The 25,027-nt window shown below is 35.4% G+C and overlaps 1 protein-coding gene across 9 annotated transcripts; it reads right to left on the bottom strand.

The window, feature by feature from the left end:
- Positions 1–1,229: 1,229 nt before the first annotated feature.
- LOC147524720 (low-specificity L-threonine aldolase 1-like) lies at positions 1,230–5,649 on the bottom strand. Of its 9 annotated transcripts, none has more exons than XM_086604117.1 (10): positions 4,821–5,636; positions 4,599–4,750; positions 4,368–4,465; positions 4,078–4,223; positions 3,732–3,822; positions 3,486–3,617; positions 3,003–3,394; positions 2,709–2,809; positions 2,324–2,442; positions 1,230–1,794 (listed from the first exon to the last, which is right to left on the bottom strand). In XM_086604117.1, the coding sequence occupies exons 7-9, from the start codon at positions 3,102–3,104 to the stop codon at positions 2,373–2,375; spliced, it is 273 nt and encodes a 90-aa protein (XP_086460243.1). In that variant the 5' UTR covers positions 3,105–3,394; positions 3,486–3,617; positions 3,732–3,822; positions 4,078–4,223; positions 4,368–4,465; positions 4,599–4,750; positions 4,821–5,636; the 3' UTR covers positions 1,230–1,794; positions 2,324–2,372. The 9 variants fall into 9 exon arrangements, 7 of the variants coding, with proteins under 7 accessions (XP_086460243.1, XP_086460236.1, XP_086460240.1 ...); XM_086604110.1 differs by having other exon boundaries at positions 3,696–3,770; XM_086604114.1 differs by having other exon boundaries at positions 3,732–3,770.
- Between the last annotated feature and the right edge of the window lie 19,378 nt (positions 5,650–25,027).

Here is a 25,027-nt window from a genome sequence, read left to right as displayed (position 1 = left end):
TGGCAGAAAAGGAAGTTGAACGGGAGGCATGTCATCATCGATGTCTTCTTCAGAGGATGAGGAGGCATCAGGCATAAGTTCTTCCTGGATAGCTGAGATACTGGTGTCTAGATTAGGAAACAAAATAAAAGGGTTGGTCACTCGCCCCTAAGCATCCAACTGAGAGACATATCTAGTAGCCTTAATAGCCTCCTCAAACGTAACTTGTCTGGCAGCATCGAAGGACTCTCGAGAAACATCAAGTACTCTCAGAGCAAAGCGAATAACATTTTTAGCTGACCTCTTCTTCACCTCCTTCACCACTTGAGAATAGAACTCAGAGGTCTCCGCCAAGAGGTCACTAGCCTTCTTATCAGAGCGAAAATGTTTCTCTTTTAGAGCCTTCTCATAGCCTGACATGACCTCATTTGAATGGGCTATGGCTTGACCAAGGGTCCTCATCTCGGTGTTCCTACGGTGAACACTACAACAGAACAACACTTTTGTGACGGCTAGGAGGCATCATAATTATTTTTTGTGATGCCTACAAGGTGTTGGAATTTAGGCGTCTCTGTTGGTGTCAGAATTATTTGTGACGCCAAGATGCCGTCACAATTGACATAATTACTGACGCCTGTACGCCGTCACTAAATATGAATTACTAATGCATGTACGCCGTCACTAAATGTGCATTACTAACGCCTCTACGCCGTCACTAAATTTGCATTTGTTGTCACTATTGAACTTTCGAATTGCCCCAAAAACGGGCGCTATAACTTGGCGCCAAAACAAATTAACGCCTCAGTACCGTCAGTAATTATAAATTTGTCTTTTTTTAAAATGCTTACTGACACCTGTTAGGCGTCACAAATTATTATTTATTTAAAAAAAATATTTTCTTTTGGTTTCCATCCTAATATTTATTATTTTTTCCTCCTGAAATCGCCTGCATAAATACAACCACATAAACCCCAAACACATTATATAATTAAGACTACAAGCAATTATACACAAGGAAAATCTTAGTAATAACCATCACCAAAATTTGACCAATTCACATGTTTTGTGGTAGATGTGAAATAGCTTCCAATCCAGCAAGCGAAAAACATACATAAGAGAAGCATAAAAATTCTATAAGGAAGCTCAATCAGAGTTGAAAGTAAACTGTAATCCAACCGTAACGTGTAGATAACAAATGGCAAAGAAGAAACAAGCATAAAATATCTCCTTCCAAGAATAGGAATCGTGAAGAACCGAAAATGGTGAAACATTCGTACCATAATATTACAAGTCACAAGATTTACAACAAAACAGGGAGAAGCTTCTCCTTTGTTATTGAAAGCTTTACAAAATGAGAATGTTATTTGCAAGGAGAGCTGTTCATACCATTCCCTATACTGTAGCATTACAGACCAGAACTAAAGCAAGAATGCAATGTGTTCACTCCACGTATGTGAAACCAAAATGATAACAATACTACTGCAGAGAAGATAATGGCCAAAAGTGATCATGATCTAACCTAAACTTGTGTAGAGCTGTGTCACTACAATTTCGCTAAGTTGATTTTTCATATGCCTCCCTACTATTTCTCCTCGCACACTCCAAAATTGTTTTATCAGCAGTAATGAAATAGGCAGCAATGGAAGTTGTTGATCACAGAAACAAAGTAGATGTGAGTTTTCTGATTTAATTAGTTAGTTTTATCATCAGTAACAAGAGCTTTGGTCCTATCATAATACCTGCAGATATAATAAGTGCCTGAGCAGTGTAATTGAGGTTACTCTTTGCCCAAGGAAAAACACGAACCGCAACCAACTGCAGACAAGATGTAAGAAAAATATACTACATGATAATCTAAGAAATTTATACAGAGGGAATGAGATGATCTGTAACATAAGCACAATGTCTGTTAAAGGGCACAGTAAAGTTAGATGTCAATTTAAAGCAGAGTTTGTTTGATCACGAGTGGAATCAATGTGATTGTAAATGGTTAGACCAAGTTTCTCAGCTACATATCTAAGACAGAGCCTCCAATGACTGCTTATGAAGGCCATAGCGATGAGCGATACCAGCACATTAGGATTTTCCATTCAAGAGCAGCAGTTCCCAAAATAATATTTTATGTTTCATGTGGATTAGTGGATAATACAGAGATGCTGGATTCTCACAGTTGATAATTTCATTAGAAAGACAGGATTTTATATATTCATAATGTGTAGTGACTAAGCAGTGTTGGTGGATCATGTGTTAGTTATTTGCTTCTCCTAAGGCCCCCAAACCTAAGTTTCGGCAGAAGCATATAATTGCCAAAATTTACAAGCATTTAGACTGTTAAGAGTAGAACCTTTTCAACACTCCTAAACCTCGGCTTCCAACCACAAGAGAATCAAGCTTCAAGTCATCAACAGCATCACAAAGTTTATCCCTTGGATCGCCCAAATAAATCTTAAACACCACAGTAACCTGCTCCATTCAAGTACAAAATCAAACAGAGAAAAAAGATCATTTAAACAAAGAAAAATGATGCTTTGTGTTGCAGAAACTATTAACATATGCTAACAACTTCAAAATGTGCAAATACATTCCCTCTGCATCCTGACATTATAACCAGAATTTATGTAGTCTCGTGTGTGATGGCTTGGGATTTGTTTAGACTAGTTATAAAATTCTAATTTGAAACCTGAGTAAAACCAATTAGCAATAAAATACAATAAGAAACTTAAACACACCTGGATGATCTTACTGGCATTATCAGAACGCCATGTTCTTCCAAAACCTCACAGAGCTTGCCTACTATACTGTTTGAGCCTTTTAGTGCATCACAAAATACCTGCACAATAAACCATAAGTAAACTTGTTACTCCATGTAATGTCAATCATCTGGATAATGGAGCATATAGCCCTTGACTAAAGACAGTTCACTGACTTAATGAACCAAACAATGCAGCATAGACACAAACGCATTGTAATTATTTTTTGGTGAAATAGATATAATATTTGAATTCAGAACTAGAGAAGCTAACCATATTTGTCTGTACTGAAGCAGCATCCACTTTGAGTCCTTTGATTTCATTCAGTCTATCTGCATAAAACCAAGTACGATTGATTCGATTCACTTCATCCATCAAGTTTAAAACTGATGGAAATCACAATCGATAACATCTGCTACTAGATACTAAGTAGCTTTTAGCAATATACATTGATAATGAATAATGAGACCAGCCAAGGGAATAACGGCGTGATGCCAGAGGTAGCATCAATATATAAGAAAACATAGACAACTTGCTATAATTTTTGCTTTCCTGTGATCCCCCTCGAGCTTGCAGACACTTTCTTGCAATGCAACAAAAGCTGCGGCGCATAAGATCCCCACTTGCCTCATTCCACCATCTAATGTTTTCCTCAGTATTCTAGCCTGAAATTGAAACAAATAAGTTGCTATCAACTCTCTGAAAAGAATTTAGCGGAAAAAAAAAAAAGACCAACGCAAACCAGGCAGAGCTTACACGATTTGGCAAGGCACCAGCCCAACTGATAGGTAGAGTTGTCGATTTCACTACCTCGAAATCAACATTACAACACGATGATTTTTATCCTGTACATCCACCTACATGTACTCTAGTCTGACTCTGACTTAACTACACAAAGTATCAGCATTAGACATTTGTATCCTTTATACAGACATATAAGCAATTTAGTATTTGAAAATATAATACCGTCGCAGACACTACTCCTTGCAAGAGACAACACACCTCTGCAATTGGCAATGATGTGCATGTTGAGAAACCGTACTGTAATAACACAAATTGTGGGGAAAGCCTCAAAATGAGACTGTCTGAGTGTCTGACAAAATAAATGAGTTGGTTTAAACATGCAAAACAAAGACTAACAAACAATTTGTGAGAGAGTACTTTGGATTAGAGACATCTCTCCAACACTATAGATAGAGCTCTATATAGAATTGAATGAAGAAAAACCTTCATGAATCCAACCCACATACACATACACATTGTTACTTTTCAGCTTTTTGTCTTTTCGTTTTTGGTCGAAAAATCTAAGGAACTATATTATCATAGCCACATACACATTGTTACTTACCACTGCTGCATTAAATATGCGTGCTCCATCTATGTGAAGCTTTAGGCCATGTTTTTTCGCTACCTCTCCAACTTGATTGGTATACTCAACAGAGAGACGATTTGAAGATGATTTCAACAACACTAGTGTCACTTTCTGCCCTTTGTCTGCCAAGAAAATAATTAGGATTCATCAAAGCGGAATCAGCAGTAATAGGCCTTCTCATAGCCATTAGTGAGAAGGATTGAACTTTTGACAGTTTCGTTATATAATTGAAAGTTGATACATCAAAAAGGTAAAGTGTATCTTACTTGAACTGGACGGTTATTACTTTGCCACCATACTTCATTGCTTCTTCAAATGCCACACGAAACTCAGAACCAGGAAAAACCTCGAGCTTATTAGCAACCTAAAATCCAGGTCCACAATCAATCAAATAAACATTTCTAAGATCCAGATCATTTCCACTTGAACTGATGAGGAAGAAATGTAAAACCCATGTACTCTAGAAACGCTATAAATTCATTAAGTCTAGGACATGCCTTAGCAAGAAACCAGCTATAAAGAACTCCAAATAAGTTTGTGTTCCTCTTCTTCCAAATAGCTTCCTACACCTAAATCGAGCAACAACACCAACACCTTTGCTGGTCGTCGATGCTGCTAATATAGTTTCTCTGCTGACATACATACAAACCTATAGAAATTCTATTATACTCAATGGCTAAACATTGATGAATTAGAAAAAGAAGTTTTCGGCTAATTACCTTGCTGCAATGCAAAACCCTAAAACTTCTCCACCTCTACCTTGTCCAAGAACCTGAAATGATATAATAAATCAATCAATCCATGGTAGTAATACACAGTAGTCACCTTTCTCTCTCCTCCTTTATCTAGGCTTGAGACCGGCAATGCAAATTCTTTATGAGTTGCATTGGCGGAGTTAAAAAAGGATTAGTAAACTCAACTCTAACCTGCAAAAGTAACCACAATACATATGAACAATCAATGGTAAAGAGCATACACACATATATAAACAAAAATAGTCCATTCACTACTAAACATATCCATGAACAAAAAGTCCATACAATACGCAAACTAACAATAGATATAAAGCCGCGTCCCTCGTACTTGAGTTCCAAATTAAAAAAGAACAAAAATAAACGAAATTAATCTTCATATTGCAGACTGCCTCCAGCCCAAATCAAGAATCCTCCAGCAGCTATATCTCATAGATACAAAATATCATCCTGGGGACCATTATACACAAGAGCATCACCAACCAAGACAAGTATCAGCAACTTGGTCATGTTTTGCTTGCAAGGTAGTGAAGTGGGCGCGCAGTTCCAAGTGGCAGCATCAACAGCTTTTTTTTTGGGCTTTCTCCAGAGAGCTCCGAAGGTTAGAGATAGTGTCTCTCATATTCTTGAAGCCAGTATCAGATTTCTTCTCTTTCGCTAAGAGCAGGTCAACCTGGATCTGTAGCTCCGCAGTTCTCTTCTCAGCAGCCTCTTTCACCCAGATCAGCTCACCAGTAGCCATGGCATCAGTGGATGTATCAACGGAGGCCGCAAAGATGGGTTCTTTCATAGCCAAAAAGTTATTCACTAACTGGAGAAGAATATAGGATGTGTAAGAAATACAATGAGAGAAACCGAACACTGAACAAAGAAGAAAGTCTTACCTTGGCAAGGTGAACATTAGATCGGCAAAAGGACAGGTCCAAGGTCCCAGCAATGTTGGCTTTAGCCTTGTCAATAGGAAGTCGCGTAGCTTCCAGAACTCCAAGCGCGATATCAACATCTTTAATAGAGTGCTTGTTGGTAACAGATAGTTACGTTCATCAGTTCGTCCCCAACGCCTCATCTCCACAATCATCTCCCTCTCAGGAGAATTTGGAGATCTTGGCAAAAAAGGAATGTCGTCACTCACTCCCCTCCTATCATTGAATCGAGGAGGAGGGAGAGCGACAGTTACATCAGTAGTTTCAGCAATACCCTTCCCCTTGCGATTATCAGGGAGGGAAGGGTCAACAATCAGAAGGACATTATCACCAGTTTGTTCAGAACCTGTAGAAGGATCTGGAACTGATGGGGGTACAGCTACATTCTTACAAGGCTTAACAGGTGGGAGAATACTAACAGGAACCTTAAAAAGTGTGTCTTCACTAACAGAGAGAAGGCAAAACTTTGTTTTCTTACCAGAGGGGGCAACATCAGAAGCAGAAGAAGGATCAGTTCTCTTCCGTTTATGACGGTTAGACGCACGTGCTTCCCTTTTAAAATTACTAGCCACCAGCAATTCATAAGGCAGTTCAGGGCCCCTCCCGCCAGTGATTACACAATCATCACTAACAATAGGCTCCTGAACTGGGCCTGATGTCACAACATCACTAGAGGCGGCCGCAGAACTTTTCTCCTTACAATTTTCTCTCCTTCTAGTAATCAAGGAGGATTCGTCCTGAACTGGAGGAGGAAGAAGTCCCGCATCCTGATCCACAGGAGGAGGAAGTGTTGTGCGCCCAGAACTCACATTACTTATCCCATAAGGGGAAAAACCAGGGGCAAGTTGCAACAATTCTTCAGTAGACATGTTGAAATACTCAAAAAGATGGGTGGGATCAAGAACTATCACCCAAGGCATCCTCTATTCCTTGGGGATCTTCTTGATGAAGTCCACCATAGCAGCATCAGTTGTAGTTAGTTGATTCCAGGGGGAAAAGTCATCTAAATAATAATAGCAAAGATATTCATGTGAAAGACTCTTATATCAAGTTATAAAGTACTTGAGTAGGAAGACTTACTGGTTGGAGCATGAGTGTATTTTCAGGGAACAGGAATTCCCATTGGCTCACCATCAGCATCAGAGGGGCGAATGTCCCACACATCACCTAACACACGAAGGTGGTGATCAGCCTAGCCTTCGTCACTCTACTTCCCCTCAAAAAAGATGATCGGAGAATTCTTGTCTCTAGTCATGAAGTAATAGTACGATTGGTCTCGAATACGCCGGACCTCATAAAAGTAACCGAACACCCAACGGTTTAGAGCAAATCCATGTCTCTTGGCAAGAAGGGCAGTGTACATGACAATTCTATAAAACAGGGGTGCTGCCTGACCAAGAGCAAGATTGAAGTGAATCAGACACTCTCTTAGCAATGGGTGGAGGGGAAGAGTGAGTCCGGCCCTAAGTTGATCAATGGTGATGAGCGCCATCTCTTTGTAGGCCAACTCCTCAGATAACCTCCCCCACTCCAGGCCGATATCTTCAGGGATGTGAAATTTCTCGTGGATCAGTTCCAGGGAGGAAAGATCTCCGAAGTTTACAAGTGACCAGTTAGGATTCATGATCGAGAAAGATGAAAAGTTTCAAGCTTTGGTTAAACCCTAACGGGAGATCAAAAGGTTCAGTATGCAGAAAAAGGTAGCAGAAGAGATAATGAAAGTTCTCTCACCATATCCCTTGTATGCAGATAAGATGGACGGTTAGGATGAGCCCAAATGGTGTGTCTTTCCGGGATGGAACTGCCATCATTACCTTTTTTGGGAAATGGCGTGTTTGTTCAAGCTGTCTTTACAGAGCCTTAATTCATTGGGTACGTCAGCAGTTCCAACAACAGTTTTGGAAACGGATTTTCGCGCCAAAAGCAAAAGCGCCGTCGCGCTTCAAAGCGTGCTAGATGGCACGATCAGGGGATTTCCATCAACGAACGGATGACGTGTATAGGAAATAACTTAAGACTATAGATGACCAGAATGAGACGAGGACCATCGGATCAGTTCTGTGAATAAGTGATCTCGTGCTTAGCACGAGTGTTTAGTGGACATGTGCCAGGCACATGACTGACCGCCTTCAAACATAACAGTTACCCAAGTCGTTAGGAACTGATATAGACAGTTCCTGAACAGAAGGAAACTGAAGATGGCAATCTTTAATGATAAGGAAGGAATCGTGATGACATATCTTAGGAGTTACCTTTTAAATATAATCTTTCCATACACGATGGGACATTATGATCAACAAGGAAACTTACCTCTCATAAGATATGGTCTAGATTCAGATTTCCATAAGAAGAGGAATCCTAATAGGAAAGCAGAGTCTAAAGATGGAAGGAAACTCACAAGCGGTGATGACAACCCTAACCCTAGGACTCTCGTCGCCCTTCCTATATAAACCATATGGATTCGCTCTTAAGAACTACGCAAAATAGGGTTTGATTCTCCAATAGAACAAAAGAAATACGTAGGTAGCCGTCAAACGGTTCAACCCTGAACTCACCATCATCTCATCCCTTCTCTATTCAGCAAAGGATTCCAGATCACAAGGCATAGAGGAAGATCAGGGGATACTCAGAATTTCCCCTACAATAAGCATCAGGATGGTCAGGACTTAGACAAAGAATACATGGGGAGGTGTTAACGTTCATGACCTATTTTAGGAGTTGATCGTTCACTTGAACTACGAGGGCATCTACTTTTTTAGTCAGGGATTCTATCAGATTTTTTAATTCGGGATTGAGTTTTACCTCAAAGATAGATGTAGCTTTTGTAATTGTGTCCTTAGATGATCTAGAAGAATAAGTGTTACCCCAATGTGTACCTCTCATTGCTTGTTTTTTTAAGAAAATTGTATGCCTTAGTAGCTCCTTTGTCCATGAAGTAACTGCCATTCATTATATCAAGTGTTTCTTTTTGATGATCGGAAAGTCTGTTAAAGAATGAACGAACAAGGACCGCGGTGTCAAGTTGATGATGAGGACATTCTAAAAGAAGATCAGTAAATCGACTCCATGCTTCCGTAAAGGATTCATGAGGATTTTGGCGAAAGAATTGGATTTTCTAAAGCATTTCAGTAGTTTTCTTTTGAGTGTAAAATTGTACCAAGAAATCTTGCACAAGTTTATTCCATGTTTCTATGGATTGTGGATGTTGTCTTGCTAGCCAAACTGACGCTTTATCAGCTAAAGTGAAAGTAAACAACCTTAGAAAGACTTGTTCGTTAAAGACGGAGGGATAGTGAAATGTGGTGGCTACTTGCTGAATCCTACGAAAGTGATTGTACAATTTCTCATGGTATAAACCATGATAAACAGGTAACAATCCAAAAACGTTGGGTGGGATTCGAAAATCATCGATAATATCCTCGAGTTTGGTCCTTCCTGTTAGGCAGTATAGAAATCCGAAAAGGGCTTTTTCAGCTAGTGGAGTTTCGTCGACCATAACGAATGAAGTTAATGGCGACAAGGGATTTTGATGATTTTTATTAACAGATGAAGAACTTTGTTGAGGTGAGAACTTACGCAATTGTCTATCGTACTTTCTCCTACGATAAGTATGTTCAAATTCTTTATTATTACCAGACCTTAATCTCATGCAAACATAAAATTAGATCTGATACACAAAAGGAACTTATTATTACTTGAATTTTATTATTTTCTTAAGCATGAGCGAGAAGTGAACAACGTAGGCCTAAGCTACTGTTAATGTAGTAGTGAAGCTAGGAATATGTGTGCATAAACCAACAGCCAGGTCACAGGAATGATATAAGGAAGGTTTTCTGTGCAAGCATGGTCCTAATTAAGGAACCTCAATCGTTCAAGTTTCTAAACACTGTTGGAATATGTTTAAGATTTATGTGATTTTTTTTTTAAAGTTATTATATTTTATGTTTATTTATTTATTTTTATTTAAGTTATTTAAAATTTATACATAGGATAAAGGCACAAAATATTATTATTATTAAAATTTATGCACTTTTTTTTTTTTTTTTTTTTTTTTTTTTGTAAAGTTAATTAGAATTACTAAATAGGCATATAAAATCTAATCATGCATAGATAATATACTCAGATGTAGCTAGAGACTATAGCATGTGAAGATATTCTACTAATAGGCAAAAATGTATCATCTATAAATATTTCTATACGAACAGGCAAATACACATCAGTAATACGTATATGGAAGCTAATAGGCAAATTAAATATATATTATGTATATGTATATCCACACTAACAGGCAAATTGAAACTACTCATACGTATATAGATATGGTAGCAGACGAAGATATTCTACGTACGCGTATATATACTAATAGGCAAAGACGTAACATATACGTAAAAACTAAACAGACAACGTATTATATATAGACTAATATACTACTCGTGTTTTGCATAATAATTTGATTCGTCAATATTTAGTAAGATTGTGAATATCATATAGAGAGCAGTTCACCCCGAAGGGTTTAGAACCAACTTACCCAACTCAGATTTTAACCCTCGTTAGAATATTCTCCTCTTTTATGACAAAATCAACTTATTAAATAATACAGTTTTCTAAAATGATGAATTTGGAAGGGAAAACAGTGGATTTTGACCTCGCAAACGGCTACCATAGAGCGTAGTTCGGTGGTGACAGTGTGCACACCGCCGAGATCTTTCCGAATTAGGGTCATACGCGTGATTTTGACCAAGGCTCAAAATATCACCGAGATATTCGAGATATCGCCGATATATCTTGTTTTTTTGGGTACACTGAGATGGAAATATCCGATATATCTCAACCGAGTATTGAATCTATTTTTTTCCGATATATTTTGCAATTTCCGATATAACGATATATATCGACCGATATATACGATATATCCGATATAAATTGTTGACTTTGACCGATATTGTTGACTTTGACTAAATATTGTTGACTTTGACTGATATATCTGATACATCGACCTACAAAAAAAAAAATGAACTGGTCAACAAAAAAATAGATATCTCCGATATTTCCGATATATCTCAGTTTTTTGGTACATCGAGATATTCACCGAATTTGATATTTTGGTCCTTGATTCTGACAATTATAGCCAAAGTTATGGCCAAAATACCACGATCACTATGTGTAGAACTCAAAAGTTATATATGCCAACATGTAAATATATTCCATCCATACTTATATATATGCTACCTTGGAAAGATATTCTATTAATGTGTATATATCGACTATCATGCAAAGATTCACTACGCAGACAGATATATAAATTAAACGGCAGAGATATTCCACTGATATATATATATATATATGTTAACAGGCAAAGATATACCACTTATGTGTATAGAGATGGTATTAGGTAATGTTAAACCACTCATAAGGTAATATATATGCTAAACATGGAACAATATTCTAACATGCTAATATATCTATATGTTTAAACAAAACATATATTACATAGATACAAACATAACATGCATATATACGATACGTATCATAGCATAGCCTTACAATTTAAAAGATGCAAAATGTAGAACCTGTGAGCGGACCCGCAACTCCGCCAAAGAAATAAGTGTCCGATCGAGCTCACGTGTACTTAGTGAAATCTGATTGTACTGATGAAATCCGAGTCCTTAGAGTTCTACAGAGCCCTTAGAAGTTCCTGTAAGTCCTTTTTCAAGTCTGGGTCCGTGGTACATGTTTGTGGAAAAATACACCAGTGAGCACGTCAGGCACGTTGCGGCTAACAAATGGAAACATAAATAAAAAATGAAATAGATGAAGGGTTTAGAGATAGTAGGGGGGGGGGGGTTCCCCATTGAGTTAATCCAGGTGTTTAGGGATGTTCCTTTAGTCCTTAGGCGTGCAGCGGCACCATTTGATGTTAGCTCTTTTGATAGTTTAACGTATTTGCGACACGAATCCTCAAAAGGTACTACTAATCATTTTCACCTTACTCATGTGATTCGCGTGTATAATTACAGTAAGGGTGTTCGTGCAAACCTTAGGACTAGGCCAATTATCACATGAAATTTAACTTTTAGAGGGAACTAGTGAGAAGGTTTTTGAATGATCTATTTCTACTTCCTAAATACGATTTACTAAACAAGTTATTAAAAATTACAATTTTGTTTCTTAAATAAAAGATAGAGAAAGATAGGGAATGATTAATCTTACTCATGCAAAGATTAGTTTCATAACTTTTTAGAAAACAAAATCACTACGTCTCTAATCCCTATCACAATATACCTATCTCTAAACATATTATGTTAGCATGTGGAATTGAACTGATATTTCATCTCTGAAATATCATTCCAACTCTTAGTTCTATTTTACAATAGTTGATCAAATATTGGTCAATCTCTGTCATTTTGGGACAAGATGAGAAATAGAACTGAAGTCTCTAAGTAATGATTCTGGAATCCAAAATCATAGCCTAATCCTTACATGAGCATCATTAACCCTCCCCTTAAAGGGTTTTAGCTCATGACCCTTAGAATGATTATGCCAGATGTTGATGTATGCTAAGTTAAAATGAAAAGAAGAAGAATGTAAAGAGCTAAATTTAAGCTAGAAGGCAAAAGATTTTATGAAGAAAACTAAAATGGCTTCCATTAATACTATTACAATAACTTAAGTTTTTCTAAAAAAATCAAATATGCATGAATGAGAGTGCATGCTTCCATTCTCCATTCAATACATATTAGAGCATTTTCCTTTCCTCCCACGTGAAATTACCTCCTCACATTTACTCCACTTTAATTTGATCTTATCTCCAAACAAATCAAGCCAAAACTAAACACTATTTTTGCACAAAAGTTTAGTCAAGGAATTTAAAGACATGTAAGGTGTCAATTTGTGCTAATAATTTGCACATTTTGTCTTGATTTGCTCTATGATTGATGACTCAAACGATTAGTGCAATGAGCTCTATGCAAAGGTGAGAAGTTATAAACATTCCAAAATCCCAGCCCACCACTAGACGCAGCACGTGGACCCACTTTGTAGGCCCACAATATCCCCCATTGAGTTAATCTAGGTGTTTAGGAATGTTCCTTTAGTCCTTAGGCGTGTAGCGACACCATTTGATGTTAGCTCTTTTGATAGTTTAACGTATTTGCAACACGAATCCTCAAAAGGTACTACTAATCAATTTCACCTTACTCACGTGATTCGCATGTAAAATTACAGTAAGGGTGTTCGTGCAAACCTTAGGACTAGGCCAATTATCACCTGAAATTTAACTTTTAGAGGGAACTAGTGAGAAGGTTTTTGAATGATCTATTTCTACTTCCTAAATACGACTTACTAAACAAGTTATTAAAAATTACAATTTTGTTTCTTAAATAAAAGAGAGAGAAAGATACGGAATGATTAATCTTACTCATGCAAAGATTAGTTTCATAACTTTTTAGAAAACAAAATCACTACATCTCTAATCTCTAGCACAATATACCTATATCTAAACATATCATGTTAGCATGTGGAATTGAACTGATATTTCATCTCTGAAATATCATTCCAACTCCTAGTTCTATTTTACAATAGTTGATCAAATATTGGTCAATCTCTGTCATTTTGGGACAGGATGAGAAATAGAATCGAAGTCTCTAAGTAATGATTATGGAATCCAAAATCATAGCCTAATCCTCACATGAGCATCATTAACCCTCCCCTTGGAGGTTTTGGCTCATGATCCTTAGAATGATTATGCCAGATGTTGATGTATGCCAAGTTAAAATGAAAAGAAGAAGAATAAGAAGAATGTAAGCTAGAAGGCAAAAGATTTTACGAAGAAAACTAAAATGACTTCCGTTAATACTATTACAATAACTTAAGTTTTTCTAAAAAAATCAAACATGCATGAATGAGAGTGCATGCTCCCATTCTCCATTCAATACATATTAGAGCATTTTCCTTTCCTCCCACATAAAATTACCTCCTCACATTTACTCCACTTTAATTTGATCTTATCTCCAAACAAATCAAGCAAAAACTAAACACTATTTTTGCACAAAAGTTTAGTCAAGGCATTTAAAGACATGCAAGGTGTCAATTTGTGCCAATAATTTGCACATTTTGTCTTGACTTGCTCTATGATTGATGACTCATTCAATCTTGTGGGCCTACAAAATGGATCCACATGCCGCGTCTAGTGGTGGGCTGGGATTTTGGAATGTTTATAACTTCTGACCTTTGCATAGAGCTCGTTGCACTGATCGTCTGAGCAGCTCACTCGCCAAAATCGGAGTCCTGGTTCAAGAGATATGAGCTTCGGAAGTTTGATGCTTCTATGCTCGTAATCCCGTTCTAACTTGATTATGTCCTGTTTGAGTCTCCGAGCTTTAGACCAACTTTTTTGGGCTTCACATAGGCTTGGTAGGAAGACTTCAGATATATACACTATTCTCATGCTTTAATACAGGTTTTATCATCATTTTTACATTAACTGCAAAAACCTGCCAAAGTACGAAAATATAATTATTTCATGATTATTAAACACATAATCAACCAATTTGTTATGTCTCTACGGGGTCTAATATTACAGTTTTGGGTGCTTATCAGTAGGTAATGTTCTGTTTTTCAGGAATTTATATCTATATTATTGACAATGTTCCACTTTGGTACTCCAGTTCTAACACCGTTATAGCCTTCGTGGCAGTTAAAATTGACGTGGCATGGTCATTTATCAAGCTTAAATCCATAAACACAAAATTGATCCTCTTCTTCAAATTAAAAGAAAAATTGGGGATATCACCATAATACCTAATACTCATAATTCCTAATTCAAAACTCAAGTTGATTCAAAGTAAAATAAAAATTTGTCTTCTTTTGCATCTCACTTCTATAAGGTTTCTCTAACCATAACCCATTTTAGGTTATTCTAGCCATAACCCCTCTTAGGTTTCTCTAACCATAACTCGGCAACAACTAATCACTTCTCCATTTTGCTTTCCTTATTTTTTAGGAAAGATGAATTATTGGGGAAGTAGGTAGCTTCGTCGAGATTTGCATATTGAATGATGGATTTTAGTGGGGAAATGATGGGAGATAATAGATTTCTCAAGATATGCATTTCACTAGAATGGTTTTATAGAAGATGAGGAGCAAGATGATGAATTCCTCGAGATTTACGTTTACAAGATGATGATTTCTAAAAATAATTACCATATATATATATATATATATATATATATATATATATATATATATATATATATATATATACAATTCACAATTGTACTTGCCACGTCATCTATTCAAGTGACATTTGTCATTTTTAACAGCCTTGTGGGCACTTAATTAACGGTTTAGAACTAGAGTACCCAAAGCAAATAAAAAACTGTTTGAATAATGCTGATATAAGTTCATGAGAAAAATAGTACATTACCCGAAGTGTAAAAGACGGAATAATACAATTGCTTATTTTGTATTTTGAAAGTTTCTAAAACGGTGGTGGAATTGTGATCCAGGTGGTGGGAAAGTGAGCATGAACTTGGCTCAAAAGTACCAATTTCTAAAACCAAAACTATTATCTAACTTTTGGTAAAGTCAAAATTTCCACATATCAATAGAATGCCAAGATTAGGAGTGGAACATGAATGTTTTCGAGCGGGTGAATAAGAATAAGCAGCATTGTTTAGCAATATTAGGAGGATGAGAGGGGTCGTGGGGTCTTTCAATAGATGAGAGGTTGTGATGCCAAAACTGGGTGACATATTATGACAAGATAGCATTCTTGGATGAGATCTTGTGGCAGCAAAATGCTATAGTTGGATGCGTTGGGAGGGGAGCTCATATACAAAGGTTGTCGTGTTTGGCAACAAGTAACATGTGGACACTTAGGTTGTGTTTTGTTCAAGGAAAAGTGAGGAAAAGAAAGTATTTTGTTCAACTGTTTGGTTCAACCCGGAAAATGAAAAATTGGAAAACGGAATCTTTAAATGGGTTGAAAAGGAGGAAAACAACCTCCACTTTCAGAAAAAAGAAGTTGTTTTCTAACTTTGGCCACCCACGACTCGCAAGAGAGGAGGAGAGATGAAGATGTTTTGATTGAATGCTTCGCAGGTTATATAAGCTTTGATCCGGTACTCCCGAGCTAAACTCAACTAAAAATAAATTTTCCCATTTATAACCAGACAAACATAATCCAGTTTCTTAAAAAACTAATTCATGGAAACACAAATCAAGGAATCTAATTTTAATTTGGAATTGATTTTCAGCAAACCAAACACAGCCTTAATCATGACAAACCCTTCATGAGTATATTAATCTTGACACTTAACCTGGCTTGTGAAGGAATTGATGTATTTGATGTTTAAACATTCTGTTTACATATATGTTGACTTTGTGCTCTAATCCTATTTCAATATCTAGTTACATCTGTACTACTTTATACTACTATTTATGAGAGGCCTAAATGAGCTAGCCTAATAAGTTGTGCTATCTCTGTCACCCCTCTTTTTGGGCCGCGGTATTCCCAGAAAATGGAGTTAGCACCCCTTTGCCTAAATCCATGGTCCCCTCCATTTAATGAGACATTTTCTATACACCCTGCCATCCAAAGCACCCCACCCCACTTTTCGAGTGAAAAATGAGCTACGGCAGTTGATTGCCGTCAGTGTTGTCTTTTATCGACACTCTTATGTCGTGGGTTTGTTCTGTTGGCGGCATCTGGCTATCATGGAATTCCAGTAGGGGTAAAGAAATTTTTGAATGAAAAATGAGCTATGACAGTTGATTGCCGTCAGTGTGGTCTTTTGGCGGCACCCTTGTGCCGTAAGTTTGTTTAGTTGGCTTGTCGTGGAATTTCAGTAGAGTAAAGAAACGTGTTTGGCATCAACTTCCTTCTAATTAAGCATGGTTTTTCGATCCTTATATTGAGATGGTATTAGATTGTAGTATTAACTATACAATAATAGACACATCGACATGCATATAAAAGATACGACACTTCTGGGATTCCAGTATCACAACTACAGTGTCGAAAAAGATAACCGCAAATCAACTTAGCATTTGCATACACAAATAACACCAAAAGTTTCCATGTGAACCAAATCGTATTAAGAGTATTGTGCTAATTAGCAATATGGTCTTGCCACGCCCATGCAACAAAACCATATATGCATTAAGCAACTTCTAATCTACAACAACAAGATTGCATTGCTTGACTCTTTGAAAAGACTCATCTGGAAACCGCGAGACTTTGCCCAGATAAAACCATAACAGAAGGGGCACCACATAGGCAATGAACCTTAGCACCACCATACCATTCAAAGTTATAATCATAGGAAAATTCAATTCCAACAGGTATATCTTGTTTGGCAAATATCCTAACTCTAACTTCCCCCAACATATTCCACTTTCTTGTTTCAAAATTTGGTTGGCTGGAAGTTCCAAAAAGTATGAACCGAGAGTCAAACCAGAAATTTTCGAGTAAAAAATGAGCTACGGCAATTGACTGCCGTCAGTGTTGTTTGTTGGTGGCACCCTTGTGCCGCGGGTTTGTTCTGTTAACGGAATCTGGCTGCCGTGGTATTTTTATCACTCATATTTGAATGAAATAAATTTTTGTGGAATTGAAAATGGTGGGAGTTTGGTTTCGCTAGGACAAGAAAAGGAATGGAGGGAAAGTGTCAGATGAGAATGAGAAATATAAGGTTTGGATTTCTTTTTTCAAACTTGGGTACCTACTTGGACAAAAAAAGATGGGGTGCTTGGTGGGGGTGGTAAACCCATATGAAGAAGGGACGCATGTGGAATAACCATTATTCCACTACCCTTTTGCCAAAGGGGTGCTAGTCCTATTTATGGGGGTGTCAATACCGCGACCCCTTTTTTTTTGGGTGTTCGTTTTTTTCCAACCCATTCAGTCAACATTCAACAAAGACTACTAGACCCATTCCCCACCCAAAAATAAAAAAAAGTAATTGCTGGACCTAAACACGAACAGAAAACGGGTTAAATTGTGTGCTACGAGCCGAGGCCCATGAACCAACTAGTTTAGATATATAAGTAGATCATTATGACTTTTGCACCCCGCGAGTATATGTACACAAGTCATGCTTTAACATGCATATATGGTACTGGCCCTGCGATTTGTTTAATATTGGTATATTTTTCAAGTCCTTAGATATATATTATAGCTATACCCTCTATGCTTTATTTTTCACGGCTTCACAGAGTCTCCAACTTTTTGTAAACTCTAATAGTAATTAAAAAAAAAAAAAAAAAAAAAAATATATCTTTAGATATATATTATAGTTATACCCTCACCAATCTATTTTTTGGAGTACTCACAGAGACTCCAATTTTTTCTAAACTCTATTACTAATTATGAAAAAGTAGGATATAAATAAAGAAACAATCGCATCTAGAGTAATCCCATCTAGAGTTTCACAGAGTCTCCAACTTTTCCTAAACAATATAGCTAATTACGGGAAATTTTTTTTTTAAAAAAATAGAAAAAAAAATAACTAAATTGCAAAAAAAACAATATTTTCAACCAAAAACGGTTTTCCTAAAATCATTACACTACAAAGAATAGTTTCCACACTAATCTCAGGTGAAGTTTAACATAACAAAGTTTCTTTCTAGAAAATGATAATGAAACTATGAAAGAACAAAGGAAAAAATGAATTGAGTTGCTTGAACATTTACTTTATGCATTTGTTAACCACACATGTGACTAGGAAAAAAGGAAAAATAGTAAACTAATCATAAAATAAGTAATAGTGTACACCTAAAACAAATAAAATTGTATAGTATGCACTATATATATGGGCCTAACAAATAAAGGTGGATCAATTTGAGGTGTCATCTACTGTGGGATTTAGACATTTAGTCATAGTTAAAGATTTAAAAAACCACAGGCCACAATAATTACGACATATTCTAATTAAATTTCTGAATTTTATAATTTTCAATTTTAGCGAAATAACGAGATTCAGTTAAAACGGACGTTGGCTTAAATAAATTATATAACTATTGATTCATTTAAAGTGGACGTTGGGCTTAAATAAATTATATACCAAACCAAACCAAAACAAATTACATATGGAAAATTAAATTATACAAAAAATAACATCACAAAATATATAATAGCAAATGAAAAAAAAAAAAAAAAACCAATAATGACAAATATTTTAAAATTTATATAATATTGCATGAAACTAACGTCAAAGAACAAATAAAACTAGATGCAAATGCATCGAACTAACCTCAAATAATATTTAACGGGAAATCAGAAATTAGATGCACATGCAAGCATTAAACTAATCTTAAAAATTAATTAATGGACAATCAAAATATTGATACAACTGCATTAAACTAACCTCAAAAAATAATTAACGATAAATATAACTTGGATGCAAATACATCGAACTAACACCAAAAAATAATTGTCAGAAAATCGGAAACTTGATGCAAATGTATTGAACTAACCCTCAGAGATTAAATTAACAGAAATTGAAACTGGATGCAATTGCATTGAACTAACCTAAAAAAAACTATAAATTGGAAACAGGATGCAAATGCATGAAACTAATCTTTAAAAATAATTAACGGGAAATCGGAAACTGGATGCAACCACACTAAACTAATTTCAAAAAATAAATTGGATGCAAATGCATTGAACTAACCTCAATAAATAATTAACGGAAAATCGGAAACTGGATGCAAATTCATTGAACTAATCTCAAACAATAATTAACGGGAAATCAAAAACTAGATGCAAATGCAACCTCATCGAATAATAAACGAGAAATCGGAAACTATATGCAAATGTATTAAACTAATCTCAAAAAATGATTAACTGAAAATAAAAAACAAGATGCAAATGCATTTAATTGAGCTCGAAGAACAATTAGCAGAAAATTGGAAATTAGATGCAAATGCATTAAACCAACTGCAAAAAATAATTAACAAGAAATCGGAAACTGGATGCAACTGCATTGAACTAACCTAAAAAAATAAATAACAGAAAATCAGAAACTAGATGCAAATACATTGAACTAACCTCAAAATATATTTGTGTTATATGTTGTGGGAATGTCTCAATAAGTATAGTTTTGCATTTAAAACGGTATTTATCTTATCTTTTTTCATATAATTGGGAACACATTGATATTCAAGTAGCTTCAATATGAACTTCGTCTTATTAGACAATCTCACAAAACTTCAATCAAACTTCTATTATTAAATAACAAATGAAGTTGAAGGGTTTTATCAATGGTGAGTTATTTTTTTTTAATAGAGAGTACGTAGGGTTTTCATGTTATAAGAAATTTGGATGAGTGATCAATATAATATTTGTATATAATAGTTATGTATATATATTTGCATATATTTTTCAGAATAATTAATATGACAGGACCCGTTTGTAGATAATCTTTGAAGATCCTACATAGTGAGTCAGTTATAATTTAAAGAATAATTAACGGGAAATCGGGAACTGGATAATCTTTGATGATCCCATATAGTAAATTAAGCATAATTTATTTGTATGCCATATTTGCAATGACACTACAGATGGATAAGTAGAAAGTTGGTATTACACACCACATTGGATAATTAAAACGAAATTGAAAACTGGATTCAAATACATTGAACTGAGCTCAAAGAGTAATTAACGGGAAATCGGAAACTTTATACAAATGCAATAAACTAAACTCAAAAAGTAATTAACTAGAAATCGAAAACTGGATGCAACTACATTAAACTAACGTTAGAGAATAACTAACGGGAAATTAGAAATTGGATGCAAATCCTTGAAAAATATTTAACGGGAAATCGGAAACGGTATGCAAAAATGCATCAAACAAACCTCAAATAATAATTAACAGTGAATCAGAAACTGGATGCAAATGCATTGAACTAACCTCAAAATATAATTAACATAAAATCAAAAAGCAAATGCAACTGCATTGAACTAACCTCATAGAATAATTGACGGGAAATCAGAAACTAGATGCAAATGCATTGAAATAACCTCAAAGAATAGTTAACGGGAAATCAGAAACCGGATGAAATTGCATTGAACTAACCCCAAAGCATAAATAATTAGAAATCATAAACTAGATGCAGATGTATTGAACTAACCTTAAAGAGTTATTAATGAGAAATCGGAAACTGGATGCAAATGCAATGAACTAATCTAAAGACTAATTAACGAATATAAAAACATCAAAAAATGGATGCAACTGCACTTAACTAACTTCAATGAATAATTAATGGGAAATCATAAATTTGATGCAACTGCATTGAACAAACCTCAAAAAATAATTAATGGCAAATCAAAAACTTGCTGCAAATGCATTAAACTAACCTAAAAAAACAATTAACGAGAAATCGAAAATTGGATGCAACTGCATTGAATTAACCTCAATGAATAATTAACGGAAAATCAGAAACTAGATACAACTGCATTAAACTAAAATCATAGATTAACTAACAAGACAGAAAATCAGCACAATGCGAAACCAGTTGAGGTGGTTTTTAATAAGCTGGTGCGTGATTTGAGAAATTATCTTCAAGTTACTAGACCGGAAATCAGTGACAGTGCTAGTGGAAGACGCCTGTTTGTCAGGCTAGGTATTACTACTCTTTTCAAACAGCAGGTACATACAAACTGTTCATGGATTCCCCCCGCGGGTAATAGATTGAAAGCTAACACAGATGGTGCTTTAGATGACAATGGTCCAGGTCATGGAGGTGTCATTAGAAATAATGAAGGAAGGGTATTGGCTGCGTTCTGTGGAAATGGAGGACTTGCGTCAGTTTTATTCCAAGAACTAAAAGCGATAGAGGTATGTATAGAGAGATGTTTGGCAGAAGGCTTTTTAGAAGTTGAAATTGAATCAGACTCCTTAAGAGCCATCAAAGCGATAAATAAATTAGAGAAACCACCTTGGTACTGTCGAGATGTGGTGGCAGCGATTGAAAGGAAGAAAGATGGATTCAGATTCATAACCTTTACTCATGTGTTTCGTGAAGTGAATAGGGTAGCGGATTATTTTGCTAGTTTGCATGGAAATATAATGGTGAATTTTCTACGGTTCACTTTGCACATCCATTAGATTTTCCTGTGCAGGAAATTGTAAAAGAGGATGCGAGTGGTAATATCTATGTAAGGAAAAGTTAATTTAATGCAGGTGGGTGTCTGCCTAACCCTAGCTTATTTGGAAAAAAAAAAAAAAAAAAAAAAACAGAAAATCAAAAATTGGATGCAATATCTTTGATGAATATTTAACGGAAAATCAGAAACTGGATGCAAATGCATTGAAATAACCTCAAAGAATAGTTAACTGGAAATCGGAAACCGGATGTAACTATATCGAACTACCCTCAAAGCATAAATAACCGGAAATTGTAAGCTAGATGCAAACTAACCTCGAAAAATAATTAACGGAAAATCAGAAACTAGATGCAGATGTATTAAACTATCCTCAAAGAGTAATTAACGAGAAATTGGAACCTTGATGCAAATGCAATTAACTAATCTCAAAGAGTAATTAACGAAACATTGAAAACTAGATGAAACTGCATTGAATTAATCTTAATGAATAACTAACGGGAAATCGTAAACTTAGTGCAACTGCATTGAACTAACCTCAAAGAATAATTAACGGGAAATCTAAAATTTGATACAACTACATTGGATTAACCTCAAAGAATAATTAATGGGAAATCAGAAACTATATCCAACTACATTAAATTAGCCTCAAAGAATAATTAACGTAAAATCGAAAACTTGATACAAATGCATTGAACCTCGAAACATAGTTGTATTATATATATAGGGAGAATATAATATCTCGACAAGTATAGTTTTGCATTTTAAGTAGTGTTTATTATAATAATTTTATTATGATTGGGAATGCCTTGCTATTTAAATAGCTTTAATATCATCTTCGCCACATTGGGCATTCTCGCAAAATTTTAATCAAACTTTTTACCAAGGTTTGGTGTTTTCTTTTTATAGAGAGTGGTGCAAGAAATTTGAACAAGTGATTAATATAATTTCCAAATCTCATAGCTATGAATAGTTGCTAATATTTTTTAGAATAATTTAATATAACGACACCCGTTCGTAGGACGGGTTCGGAAGCTAGTTGAATATGTATATCTAAAGCGATGCATTAAAACTGGAGCCTAGTCTGGTCTGCTTTTTCATCCTCATTTATATGCAGCAGTGCATCATAGATGCTAATGACCTAAGATTTTCTTTTTTCTTGCATGTGTAACTTCTACTTAGTTGACCAAAAAGAACAAATTACAGGCTTAAAATTTAAGTTATTTGCTCGTCTTTTTGCTGGCCAAATGCTATTTTGTACAACATTCATCCCCACCCTTGTTGAAAACTAGTCCTCGAACTAGGGCCTCACCAATTTACCGTCATCGCCTAGTGTCTCCTGAGCGCACACATGAAATTGCTAGAGATAGGGAGATGCTGATGTAGATGATCCAAAACATGCCTGAGGATTCTTATGAACTCTTTTTGAAAGATATAGTTAATAATTCAATGGTAAAAGAAGTTGAACAAGGAACAGTGACCTTAGAGAAGAGGGAAAAATCTAAAGAGCATTTATCCCCAAGTAAGCATGGGAAGATGAGAGGAAATGGTAAAAGGGAAGGTCTGTTGAGAACTGGAAGCATGAATGATGAACATATAGCTCTTAATATGTTCATCCCAACTTCTTTCTCAATAAGAAAGAGCTCAAAAATCACACCAAGGCCCAGGTTGTTCCTATGGAGCGAGTATACAATTTTCTTTTTCTCTTACATTTCTTTTTAAAAAATAGTTGTTTTTTTTCCATTCTCCTTATGAAGGATTCTCAATACACCAAGAGTTTTGTGATTTTTCTAGAAAAAAAAAATGGGAATGAATTTTACACAGACCAACCCCTAAAACAACGCAATCTAGGGGCGGTTTGAGATCAATTTTGCTTACGAAGGGTAGCCTATATCACCGAGTTATTCTCCCGGGTCAGGACATTCCATGTCTTGCACAGTAAATCCCCCCAACTTGTGTAGCTAAAGCTCTGTCTATCTAGATTGGGTTCACCACAGAGCCGACACGAAAGTTGCCTGAGATTATCTATTATGATATGGTTTGATTTCTAGAAAAAATTATTAGCGTCTAGGATCACAACTTTTGAGTACGAGTTTCTTAAAACATCACTCTATAGTTTTCAAGACTAGAGGATATAAAAATGAAAATTATACGCCACAGAGTAACCAAAATGATACCGGATTTACGTATAATTTTATCTTCTTGTCAAACACCCTATATATGGTTAGAGATACATTTAGATTGAGAAAAACAATTACTCTCTAAACACACACACACACACACACACACACACACACATACATACATACATTTCATATGTGTCCGTTTAGATAGTTGTTTACGTACTTTACGTTTTACACTTTTTCAATCGTAGTCATGCATACATGTTTGATCTTCTACATTACATATGTTTTCATAAATACAAAAAGATATTTCATAGTAGAATAATAATCTCTAGTATAATAAAACCATGTATTTCTCATTCTATATCAAACAACTCACGCCTCGAACTTATTTGGGGGTGGCGTATTTTCATAATGAAGAACAGAATACAGGTGTATCGCCATAATCTCTTTCCTTATCTCTTCATACTTTGAGGACAAAGTATATTTCTATTTGGGGGTGGTATAATAACATTTTGCAAAAACTAGACAATTTTCTATAGTAGATATAATAATATATTTCTTTCTAAAAAAAAATTGAAAAAGTACCAAAAATATTTTTCTGTTTAGTATTAAAAAGACTTGTTTCTTTTTTCTATGATGAATAAAAAGTTTAGAAGTCTCATTATAGCAATAGAGTAAATACTTATTCTTCGTACTTAGACTAATATACGTACAATAGTTTCTGCATCTTTTCCTGAATGACATACATAAGCTTTTGTTTGTATATAGTAGTGAGTTTCCGAGACCAAGGTTAAAACAATTAAGTTCTATATCTTGTGAGAATCTAACCAAAAGCCTCATCTGAATGATTATTGAGTGATAACACAAAAGATGTCCGAATAGAAAGACTACACGTCCATTTGTTTGATCACCACGTCATATCTTAAGAGAGAATTTAGGTCTTTTTTTTTTTTTTTTTTATATAGCCAAATAAACGTTAAAACCCCAAAAAGATAGTTTTTCCTCAAGTTACCATTTTTG

The sequence above is a fragment of the Coptis chinensis genome, chromosome 1 (genome assembly GCF_015680905.1).
Source record: "Coptis chinensis isolate HL-2020 chromosome 1, ASM1568090v1, whole genome shotgun sequence".
Classification (NCBI taxonomy): domain Eukaryota; kingdom Viridiplantae; phylum Streptophyta; class Magnoliopsida; order Ranunculales; family Ranunculaceae; genus Coptis; species Coptis chinensis.
The sequence above is the reverse complement of the archived record's forward strand: the minus strand, read 5'-3'. Positions and strand labels throughout refer to the sequence as shown.